The following is a 12,713-nucleotide window of genomic DNA, read 5'->3' as shown; positions in this document are numbered from 1 at the left end:
AATGCATAATCTGCTTTTCCAAAGAATTCTAAAAATAAGCGTCTTCAATGACAGTTTGTAACTTAGTAGTTGCCAGTTCCAAAGGAAGTGCTACCTAAGTGCCTACACCATAGACCAGTTCAAATGGTGACATCCCGATAGCTTGCTTTGGCGATGTACGATCAACCCAAAGGGATTCATACAACTTTTTATGCCAATCCTTGAAGTTTTCACTCACTAATTTTTTTCATGATATTTATGAGGTTTTTATTAATGGATTCAACTTTACCATTTCCCTGAGGATAATAATCAGAGTGAGCAAGAGAGATTCCATGATCATAGAAAAATAAAGAAATATCGATAGAAGAGAAATTAGTCCAATGGTAGAAAAATTAGTGTATGGCCTACAATCTTCAAAGCCCAAATTTCCATTGATCTTATTACAAAAGAAGACACACCAAAAATGGGCTATTCATAAGGTCAATGTCCAATGGTAGAAAAATCAGTCCCACACTTGGAGTCTCCTTAAACTCAAAAGCGCAACAACTTAAGGGGTGCTCTGCAACCTTGTCTTTGCGAGAGACGATAAGCAGGGGCCTCCAAGACATTATAAAATATAAAATAAATAAATAATAAATATTTATTTAATTAAAGGAGTATTATAGGTGTGTACAATTTACAATTTGCATGGTGTTGTCATTAATGTCACACTTGTGTGTATTAATGACATAGGTAAAGAGGAAGTTGTAGTTGCTCAGTTGTGTTCTTAGTACAATTATGGTCATTAACGTTGATCTAATTATTAATTGGTATTGTATGATCTGAAAATGAGAGTTCAAATGTTGTTATGATGTCTAGTTGTAATATTGAGTGAGTATGTGGTGTTTCTAAAAGGTGGCAATAAAGGAAGTTGAAATACACAAGAAAGAGTATTTAAAGTCCTAATGGGAGAATTCTTTGCATTCCTCTTCTTTTGAAGATGATGAATTGCAGTTTTCGATTTAATGCCTATTTTTTGTGGATGTTGCAGTATTATATTTTTAGGTCCTTAGTCCTTTGAATGTTGAAGTTGATTGTTGTAGTTTGTTAATAGTGAGGTTATTTATTAAGACTAGTCCAAAGAGTGCTTTGCATCACTCTGTAGTGTTAGTTCAAGTTTTTTGGCTTGGAGGGCATGTTCTTATTGCTCATGGAATGCTATAGTTAAAAATTCAAGTTTTGGTTGTCTCTGCAACTAGAGTTATGTTGTTTTATTGTTTGGTGCTATCTATTGTATTGGTCTCTAGCCAACTCAGTTGGTTTATCTTATTTGGATCATACTCTTTTGGTCTGGATATTGATTGGAGGTTGAGTTAACGTGTTGTTATGGGTTTTATTGGGGCATGTGAAGGTACATATTAAGTTATTTGCACTAGAAAATTATTTTGGGATGATTGGCTAGTGTGCTTTATTGTTTATCTACAAGTTACGTTTGATGTTGACTTTGAAGGATGTGTTGGTGTGTGTAGTTTGTTGGAATTAACTTAGGAAGACATGTTGTGATGTATTGCGGTCCCCTTTATCTCCTAGAGTGGACCACATTTAGTGAAATACTTCATTGTAGTTGACGTTGTGTAATTTATGATTGTCTGTGACTGATGCATTTGAGTGTGTCGATGAATAAGTTGATCTATATAGATGTGCAAGTGTGTGAATGGAGGTGTGGATTGGTTGAGGGTGATGTAGAAGTACATGTGTTGAAGGAAAAAGTGTGAATATATCAACTTGTGATGTATTTATGATAAGGAGATCCTACTTAGATTCAATTCATCTTTTCTCAATGTTTGTCAAAAAGTATCGAGTCCTTTTGGTAGCTTGGTAGATCTATATCTTGCTTTAGGATCATGAATCTCAATAATGTATGTCCACTGTATCTTTCCCTAAGGTTGTGTGCCTTATCCTACAAGTCCAAATCAAGAGTAGTGAGCTTCCTTGGCCTTGTGCCTAAAACATTGTATTCAATCACTTATATTGTGAGTGTGATTATCACTACGGGTTTTCCCACATTGAATTTCCCATGTAAAATTTTGGTGTTCATGTGTTTAGTGTTTGTTGTTTATTGTTTCATCTTTCATTGATGTTTAGTTGGTTAATGATAATTGATAAGTATTTATTACTAAAGAAATTTAAAAGGACTTTGATAAGAATATTTCACCCCCCTTCTTAGTCTTGTGGTGTCTTAAACAATTGGTATTAGAGCAAGGTTCTTCTAAGTAAATCTTAACCACTTGAGAATCTTTGAGATGGTGTAGGAGGATAGTTACAAAGTACCAAAGTTTGATGGCACAAATTATTCCTTTTGGAAAGCACATATGGAATATTATTTGAATTCTCCATCACCCAAAATATGGGATATTATTAATAGTAGTTATACTAGTCCATCTACTTCGGATGAGATCAATGAGCATGAGAATAATGCCAAGGAAAGAAATGCAATTGTTAGTAGTTTGAGTGACTTAGAGTTATTGAAGGTCATGGGTTACAAATATATAGAGGAAATTTGGGATAAGTTAAGCAAGATTTATGAAGGAGATCTAAAGATCAAGCAAGTCCAGATGCATAATCTAAAGTATAAATTTTAGACAATGAGGATGTTTGAAGATGAGATCATTGAAGGTAACTTGCACTGAGTGAATGAGATAGTAAGTGCAATTGGAGGTGTTGATGGAGTACTAGGAGAAACTAAATTTGTGAGAAAAGTAATGGGACACTGCCTAGATCCTATAATCCTAACCCTAAGTGAGAAAATTTCCTATATTTGCGATAAAAGAGTTAAATTTAGTGATCAAACTTAACAGAGCATGGAGATTCAAATTTTTGTCAAGGTGAGGATCCATTAAGGATAGGTTGTTCATTGATAGACCTTGATTTTGAATGCATGACTCATGGATTAGGAAGAGACACAATGCTCATCGCAAAAAAACCAATAATACGCTCTTCTTTAGTTACAAATTTTAAATTATCATTTTGTAAAACTGACTAATGTCACTTATTGTAATTAAGAGTTATAATTTTGACCCAATTTATAGAAAATTTAGGTAAATCCTAACTTGTTCCCAACAAGTAGTTATAAAAACCGATTACTTAGATAGTTATGAGTAGTAAATACTAAGGTAGCTGCGAGAAATAATTACTTAGGTAGTTATGAAAAGTGATTACTTAGGTAGTTACAAAAAGTGATTACAAGTTAGTTATCAAAGAGCTAGCATATAAATACAATGCTAATTAAAATGTAAAGGGGACTTTTATAGAGGAGAAATTTTGCAAAAATTCTTAGAGAGATACGTTGACGGCTTTTGTGTTTACACTTTGTATAGAAGGGTTCTTGAGTTTGCATAATTCCATGGAAACAATAAAGAATTTATTTAGCTCAAATGTTTTAGATTAATTTTCAAGTTATTATTACTAATTTTTTGTATGTCAAGTTGGCGATATCTTTTGTCTATGTGAAAACATCACATCTATTAAATTTCTTATAATCCATGCAATTGATCTTATTAAGTACATTTAAGATTTGGTATCTTAATTTGAATGTGTTGGAGTTACTCATCTCTTCATATGTTGAGATATTTCATGCTTCTTTCATTGTCATTGCATAAAAAAACATACTTTATCATGAAAATACCTTTGCAATTATTATCAGTTGTGAAATCATATTCAATATTTGTAGGTTTGCCAGTAGGGATTTTGTTATTCATCTTCCTTTAGTTTTGTCTCGTCTCCTTTAATACTTTCAAGTTAAACGCACACAAAACCCATAAAAACACCATCATCCGAGAGAGTTGCTCCTCTCAAAAATAGAGGAATCATGCTATTTCATAATAATCTCTCCAAATATTGGAATGATTGTCACTTCTCTTTGGGAAAATAATGTCAGTTTTGGAGAATCAATCACAGTGAAAAATTTGTTTACCAATAGGATCAATTTGCACTCAAATGGAAACTTACTATAAATAGTAACCCTATACAATTGTAAGGTTGAAACACCATTTTTAAAATATTTATGGAGGATATTATGAAAAAGAAGAAGAAATATATAAAGTTTAGTTCTAGATTTCACCCACAAACTAATGGACAAACGAAGGTAGTATATTAATGTTTGAGCAACTTGTTGAGATGTCTGGTAGGAGACAAGATAGAAAATTGGGACATGATCCTAACACAAGAAAATTTTGCATACAATAACTCAATAAACATGAGTACAAGGAGAAAACCATTTGAAATTTTGATTGGGGTGCACCCCACAAGAGTTGCGAAACTCAAATTTACCAATATAGAAGGAAAAAGGAGTGTAGTTCAGTAGAGGAATTTAGAAACTAAATGAAAAATTACAATTCATATTGAAGTTGGGAAACACATATAGACAATGAATAACAAATGCAAAGGTTAAGTACATGAGAGAAGGAGACACAAAGAGTTCCTAGTTGGTGATGAATTTAAGATATATCTCAAGAAGGAGAGATTCCTACTAGGCATATACAACAAACTCAAGATAAAGAAGTTTGGTCCATGAAGAATTTTTAAAATTTTTGACTCAAGTAACATGCATGAAGTTAAGTTACCAAATGTAACTAACATATCACCCATATTAAACATTGTAGATATTCATTAGTATGATGAGAGACATTTAAGAAGAGGTAATATAGAAGTTTGTTTCAAGGAGCAACTACCACAATACCAACAAGAGTAGATAGAATAGATGTTGGACAACAAAGTTGAGCATAATACCAAAAATTGATGGTACATGGAATACCTAGTGAAGGAGAGAGGAATACTAGTAGAAGACTCATCATGGGTTTCACAAGTAGAGATGGAATGCCTTGGATTTTATCCACAATTGGTAAAGTGAACACCTCACTTATCAAATAACCTTGGGTGTCTGATGCAGGCGCATCCCAAAAAACTTTAATGTGATCTATTGTGTTACAATCATTTGGCTTGGAACAAAAAACCAAACATATATGACACCATTTGAACAACATATTTAAGTATCAAGGCATTTGGGTCAATTTTTAGAAATATATCACTAAAAAAAGATCATAGTACAAATAAAATATCATACAGTTTATCAAGTGACACATGCAAAACCTTTTTGCACCTTCCAACATAAAATCTAACATATCACACAATAGATAGTGACCAATGAAACTTCCAAATGGGACCCTAGCCTAATTTATTAGTTCTTTGAGCTTGATCATCAAGATTAAGTCAACCTACACATTTCATGAAGCATCAAGTGTTGGGGCACCTTTTAATTGACACAAATAATTGCTAAGGCTTAGAATGAATATCTAAACATCTATTCCATATAAGAGAAAGTCAGGAAGCTAGAGAGATAGTAGTCACTAAGCCAGTTAGGAGTCAACAAGTTAGTGAGTTAGTAACAAGAGTCTTATCTTGAATTCCATATTTTCATGTAAGCTTGCAATATGCTTGTGGTGGCTTGTGGCCAATCTGTAATTTATACTTAGAAAGCAAATAAAAATTCTATAATCATTCTACTATATGAATCGATGATATTTCATGGTGTTAAGATATTTTTGTCACGTGTAAATCTAGGCTACATGGTTTGATAGTCCTATCTCTAAAACCTTCCTCTGTGTCTGCATTAATTACTATTTAAAGGTTTTATGCATTTTTTAATGAAATGTGAAAGGTAAAATAATGAAAATCCCAAACAAACATCAAAGAGTAGTATGGAACAAATAAATCTATGGTTGAATTAAAATAACAATCAGGAAAGGAGTCGAGATAAGGAAAATGAAGGCTAAAAAGTAATGAATTAAAGGAGTAAAGTTGCATCAAGATAGTTTGAAACCAAAATAGTCTAAGGAGCAATACATAACCTCACTCTTCTTATCCTTGAACAAATCCTTCTTAGTTGATCCCCTTTTTCAAATGTTATTCTTGATTTTGAAAGACTCGTAGAACTACATGACTTCCTCTCTCTCTCTAAACACCCTATCCCCTTTATCATATAAGAATAAGCTATTAGCAAAATTACCTTTACCATTTTCTACAATTTATATCAAGTTTGATATATCTCAAAATATTGGCTTAATGTACTAAGTAAAAACATGAAATGAATCTATTAAGAGTTTTTTCTTAGTGGTCCAACAACTAGATTGCTTAGATATCAATACCCCTGCATTTATATATTGAAGTATGCGTCTAAAGAAAAAGTTGTCATTTGCCTAAGCTACCACAAGTAGGGGCTAAAGATCTCCTAGGATCAAGCTTGGTTAAATCTTACTTTTGAGGGATTTGAATCTTGGTGGATGGTATGATGAACATAATATTATTCTTACTAATCAAACTACAACTCTTTCATTACTATAAGTTATTTGAAGTGAGTCAGGTCTCTGAAATGAGCATATGCCATACATTGTCTACTCATTTGAGCCCCTATAATGAACACCATGATAGAGGGTTGATAGTTGACGTATGGACACCTAAAACGTCGATATGTATTACATGAGATAAGATGAAATTGTTTGTGGTTTGGCACTTGTGGTTTGACTAGTCTTTGGATGGTGTTTCTTTGAAACAACTCAATTTAATCTTTTTACAATCGTGTATAATATTACATTCTATTAGACCTAATTTTTTTTAATGATCAAACAATCCATTATAATTTAGAGGTCATCCAAACCCAAAAGTAAATATCTATTTTTCATATTTCTATGAAGTAAAATTAACATCTGATATTAAACTATTTGTTTTTAGTAAGCTAGGAACTTGCCCATTTGTGTCTACAAGGTGGACGAGACAATAGAATAATGTGTGCTTTATTCCCTTCCTAATTTGCTTAAGTAAGCAGAATTTCACCTTGATTTTGTCCCTCTAAGATGAAAACTCGCCTGGAAGAGATAGTAAGGTTACTTTCAGGAGTCTATTAAATTCAAAGCGAGGACACATCCAGTCAATTTTAATGTTGGTCGTCGTAGTCAATTTTTAAGTTACTTCTACAGCTCATATGCATAATATTGTCTGCAACGCTATGGTACACCACTTCCATGTTTCACATTAGGTAGGAAAAAGGGTGCACCATTCCATTATCAACAGAAAAAAATTGAAGGACAAGTTCATCTTTTACATAAAGATGCATCTATTCTGTAGACTATTTTGATAAAAAAATAATGTATAATATATAATTAAATATTAATCATAAATAAAAATTTGTCATGGTTTCGTGAAAATAATTAGATAGGAAAAGTGTTTAGAGTTTTGTTTGTTGTGGATGTTTAGTTACTTGGTTAAGTTAGCTATTGAAGTGAAAAGAGGGGTTGGCTGAGTATATTTGTGAGTGTTAATTAGTGGTTTTTTAAAAAATGTGCCAATACAAATGTGTTTTGTACTTACTTTACTACTTATATCAAAGTTGCATGTGACAAGCAAAATAAAGGCAGAATCTTATTGTTATTTTCCTCATGTTGATCATATTTGTACTCATCTTTATGAAAAATCTAGCAAATTAAAAAAACAAATAGTGATTGAAAAGAAAATCCATATGTTAGATGATGATGCATTACATCCTCTTTCTAAGTTTTGTGTCATTGATCACTCAAAGTAAAGTTGCTTGCTTTCATAAAAGAAACATCTTCAATATAAGTAAATAATAACAATATATTATTATGACCTTCAAATATAAACCTTTACAAATTTAAAAAAATTATATTTAATGAATTCTAAATTGCATATACTCTAACCAAATATTTAGAAAATGTATGTTAAAAACTTAAAATCTATTTTATATCACTAATTGGATTTACATAAGAAGTTTCTTTATATAAAAGATATGGTTACTGAAAGATCTTTTCCATATTTTAATCACCTCTAAGATCACATTCTTGATCGTCAGTAATCAAATGTGTATAGAAGCCGTCTCTAGTTAATTTGTAGGCAGGCATACATCTTTGAAACTTTAAATTAGACGGACGAGAGCATCAAAATAACAGCCGAAACAGCCGAAAGTCGTGAATTAGAATTAATTTCATTCAAGAAAACGCTTTTCTCCGAAACAGCCGAAAGTCGTGAAGTTTTAAATTATTAAAACTTATTAAAGACGTTTGGTTAATTACTAAATCATTGACCCGTTGACCGGCAGGAAGTATAAGAAGAGCCTTTCCCACCCAAACAATAACAAACCACAATCTGCGTTTTCCTGCATCCCAAATACAATGGCCATCCCTTCACACAAGCTGTTTTTAGTTTTCCTGTCTCTTTTGCTTGTCTTCCTTTTCCTCTCTCCACGCTCTTCTTTTTCCCATCCATTACTCTCGACCAGGTGTCTTTCCCATGAATCCCAGGCTCTCCTTCGTTTCAAAGATGCCCTTTATATTTCCTTCAATCTGAGTTCGTGGGTGAATGGAACAGACTGTTGCACCAACTGGACAGGCATCTCCTGTGACAATCACACCAACCACGTTGTCTCTCTTGACATACGCTATCTCGGTGCCGAAGGCGTGATATCTGAGAGCCTGTGCCAACTTCGTTTTCTCACATCACTGAGATTATCACTTACACCACTTACATCAGGTACTGACATTCCTCCCTGTTTGAGAAATCTCTCTTATATTCGCTATTTAGATTTATCTGGAAATAGCTTTAGTGGGATGATTCCCCCTTTCGTTTGTTTTCTCACCCGTCTTACAGTCCTTCATCTTTCAGTGACTAACTTCAATGGAAGCATACCCTCCTGCCTTGGCAATCTTTCTTCTTTAACTGAACTTGACCTTTCTGACAACCAACTTAGTGGAAGCATACCCGCTTCTCTTGGAAGCCTTTCTTCTTTAACTAAACTTGACATTTCTGGCAACCAATTTAATGGAAGCATACCTGCTTCTCTTGGAAGCCTTTCTTCTTTAACTGAACTTGACCTTTCTTACAACCAGCTTAGTGGAAGCATACCTGCTTCTCTTGGAAGCCTTTCTTCTTTAACTGAACTTTACCTTTCTCACAACCAGCTTAGTGGAAGCATACCTGCTTCTCTTGGAAGTCTCTCTTTGTTGAGAAACTTATATCTTTCTAACAATGAACTGAGGGGGAACATTCCAGATTCCTTAGGCAATCTTTCTTTACTCGAGGTGTTGGATGGTGTTAGCAATCGTTTCAATGAAACCATCTCTTCTTCCTCACTTCCACCTTCTTTAGTTGTATTAGGCCTGTCACTAAATCACCACCAGTTGATTTCAGAAAATTCCTTTCACAAGCTTACAAGGTTAAGAAATTTGTATTTATCTGATTGTGTGCTAAATATTAGCACAATCTGGATTCCATCCTTTCAATTATCTGAGTTGTCTTTAATGTCATGTACAATTGATGGTGAATTTCCACCTTGGATCTCAACACAATTCTCACTTGAAAGTTTGGAATTAACAAATGCTAGTCTTGTGGGTGTAATTCCCTCTTGGCTATGGGAAACCAGTCCTCAGTTGCAATATTTAAATCTCTCAGGAAATCATCTAGAAGGAAGCCTATCCTCAAATCTTTCAATATGTACAAAACTTTTAGGGTTAGATGTGTCAAGAAATGGACTGAGTGGATGCATCCCATCAATATGGCCTTCCCGTATTTCAATATTGTTGCTTAATGACAATTTATTCAGTGGCAAGATTCCTTCAAGCCTGGGCAAATTATCTCAACTCCAAATATTAAATCTTGCAAACAATTTATTTAGTGGCAATATTCCTGCAAGCTTGTCCAATTGCTCTTCTCTCACTGTCTTAAATTTGGGAAACAACAGTTTGAAGGGAAGCTTACCATATGAATTTAGTATACTATGGCAATTAAAGTCATTAGTTGTTCATGGTAATATCCTGATTGGATCTTTTCCACCTTCAATATTAAATTGTTCATTTTTACAAGTTCTTGATATCGGGAACAACTTTTTTGGAGGTGAAATGCCACCAACAATTGGTGATGAAGAAAAACAATTTTACAGGCAATATTCCTTCAGCCATAGGCCAACTAATATACCTTCAGATCTTGCTCCTTTCTTCCAATCATTTCTCAGGTTTAATTCCACACACAATTGTATCATTGCAAGCAATGACAATAGAAGACCAAGATGGTATTGTATTGTCCACTTTTTTTGGTGAGAAAACATATCATGATGGATTGGATATGACTTCAAAGGGTATAGAAGAGCACTACACATATATTCTTTCCACTCTCACAGCCATAGATCTATCAAACAATGAATTGGATGGAGGAATTCCTTTTGATTTTGGGAATTTAAAGGGGTTAAGGTTTGTGAACCTTTCAATGAACAATTTGAATGGGACCATTCCAAGTAGTTTGGGAGAAATGGGCCAGCTAGAGTCATTAGACCTTTCAAGAAATAAATTTTCTGGAAAAATCCCTATGGAGTTTACATCTCTTAGCTCTTTAGGTTTCCTAAATTTATCAAACAACCACCTTTCAGGAAGTATACCCCAAGGAACACAGATGAGTACATTTGGAGAATCCTCTTATTCAGAAAATTCTAATTTATGGGGGTGTCCCCTACCCAAAAATTGTTCTTGGCCACAATATATTCCTCGTCCTCCTAAAGTTTCAATTAACAAAGAAAAGAAAAACACTAAATATCCTTTGTATGGAATAGCATTAGGATTGTCATATGGAGTAGCATTTGGAGGAATAGTGTCATTGATCTTGATAAAAATGAGTTGGAGAAGGAAATATTTCAGTAAAGTTGATGCAATCCTTAAAATTGTGTTTCCTTGGATGAAGGACTTGACACTATAAAAGGATACATCTATAAAAGGTGAGTTATTTTTTTTTCTTTGAAGTAATTGTCCTTATTTAAAATACTACAAAGTTTGAATTTAAATAGAAATTAGTACTTAGCTTTTTAGACAAATTCTCATTGGTTATTTTGTCTATTACTTGTGGATTATTTGTACCGCTTTTAAATTTAATAATGTAATTTCCTTTTATTGTTATAAATATGTGTACAAGAATTTACTTTTGCTAAGGCAGGCTTTTTGGTGTATTCTCCTTATTGAAGGCAAAAACACATTATTGGGGGCTTCACCCAACATATTATTGTATATAGTTTGATTGTTATGCTAAATCAAGATAAAAATTGTTCTTTCATAGACGGAGGACCTGGTACTATAAAGGGGCACATCTATAAAAGGTGAGTTATATTTTTATTCTATGAAGTAATTATCCTTATTTAAAATATTATAATGTTAAAATTTAAATAGAAATTAATAGTTAGCTTTTTAGACAAATTCTCATTGGTTATTTTGTCTATTACTTGTGGATTATTTGTACAACTTTTAAATTTAATAATGAAATCCTTTGATTGTTATAAATATGTGTATAGGACTATAATTTTGCTAAGGAAGGCTTTTTGGTGTATTCTCCTTATTGAAGACAAAAACAAAAATAATGGTGGCTTCATCAAGCATATTATTGTATATAGTTTAATTGTTATGCTAAATCCATATAAAAATTATGTTTCCATGGATGAAGGACCCGACACTATAAAAAGGATACATCTATAAAAGGTGAGTTATAATTTTTTTCTATGGAGCAATTATCCTTATTTAAAATATTGCAATATTAAAATTTAAATATAAATTAATAGTTATATTTTTAGAAAAATTCTCATTGGTTATTTTGTTTGTTACTTGTCGATTATTTGTACTACTTTTAAATTTAATAATGAAATCTTTTGATTGTTACAGATATGTGTACTAGACTTTTTTTTGCGAAAGAAGGCTTTTTGGTGCACTCTCCTTATTGAAGACAAAAACATATTATTGGTGGTTTCACCCAACATATTGTTGTATATAGTTTAATTATTATGCTAAATCAAGATAAAAATTGTGTTTCCATAGATGAAGGACCTAACACTATAAAGGGATACATCTATAAAAGGCGAGTTATTTTTTTTGTATGAAGTAATTATCCTTATTTAAAATATTACAATGTTAAAATTTAAACATAAATTAGTAGTTATCTTTTTAGACAAATTTTCATTGGTTATTTTTTCTACTAGTGGATTACTTGTACTACTTTTGAATTTAATAAGGAAGTCCTTTGATTGTTATAAAGTTGTGTACATGAAGGCTTTTGGTGTGTTCTCTTTATTGAAGACAAAAACACATTAATTACTTGTGGCTTCACCCAACATATTATTGTATATAGTTTAATTGTTATGCTAAATTAAGATAAAAATTGTGTTTCCATAGATGACTTGGACCTGACACTATAAACGAATACATCTATAAAAGGTGAGTTATAATTTTTTACTATAAAGTAATTATCCTTATTTAAAATATTACAATGTTAAAATTTAAAAGGAAATTAGTAGTTATCTTTTTAGAAAAATTTTCATTGGTTATTTTGTGTATTACTTGTGGATAATTTGTACCACTTTAAAATTTAATAATGAAATCTTTTGATTGTTACAAACATGTGTACATGACTTGTACAATTTCAGTCGGCCTAGTGGTGGAGAACTTGTTCTTTTAAAAGAGAGGTCACAAGTTCAAATCCCGCAAGGGGGTATGGTATGTACATCTTATCGGCTTCGGCTCATTACCAATTGATTAAAAAATAATGTGTACATGACTTTTTTTTTACTAAGGACGGCTTTTTGGTGTATTCTCCTTATTGAAGACAAAGCATATTATTGGTGGCTTCACCTAGCATATTATTGTTCATAGTTTAATTGTTAT

At 32.4% G+C, this 12,713-nt stretch overlaps 1 protein-coding gene across 1 annotated transcript; it reads left to right on the top strand.

Annotated features, from left to right (window-relative positions):
* The first annotated feature begins 8,178 nt into the window (after window positions 1-8,178).
* Window positions 8,179-11,909, top strand: LOC131068152 (leucine-rich repeat protein FLOR 1). The gene is made up of 4 exons (XM_059216062.1): window positions 8,179-8,556; window positions 11,122-11,161; window positions 11,354-11,537; window positions 11,718-11,909. Exons 1-3 carry the CDS (start codon window positions 8,199-8,201, stop codon window positions 11,532-11,534), a joined length of 579 nt encoding a protein of 192 aa, XP_059072045.1. The 5' UTR covers window positions 8,179-8,198; the 3' UTR covers window positions 11,535-11,537; window positions 11,718-11,909.
* The last annotated feature ends 804 nt before the right edge of the window (window positions 11,910-12,713 follow it).

Source organism: Cryptomeria japonica, unplaced genomic scaffold, assembly GCF_030272615.1.
Source record: "Cryptomeria japonica unplaced genomic scaffold, Sugi_1.0 HiC_scaffold_576, whole genome shotgun sequence".
NCBI classification, from domain to species: Eukaryota; Viridiplantae; Streptophyta; class Pinopsida; order Cupressales; family Cupressaceae; genus Cryptomeria; species Cryptomeria japonica.
The sequence above is the reverse complement of the archived record's forward strand: the minus strand, read 5'-3'. Positions and strand labels throughout refer to the sequence as shown.

Bases quoted from the DNA above. Each gene is read 5' to 3' on its own strand.
- LOC131068152 (XM_059216062.1), top strand. From the start codon at position 8,199: ATGGCCATCCCTTCACACAAGCTGTTTTTAGTTTTCCTGTCTCTTTTG. The intron at 8,557-11,121 runs GTACTGACATTC...GTTCTTTCATAG, and splicing joins ACTTACACCACTTACATCAG to ACGGAGGACCTGGTACTATA. The intron at 11,162-11,353 runs GTGAGTTATATT...ATATGTGTATAG, and splicing joins AAGGGGCACATCTATAAAAG to GACTATAATTTTGCTAAGGA.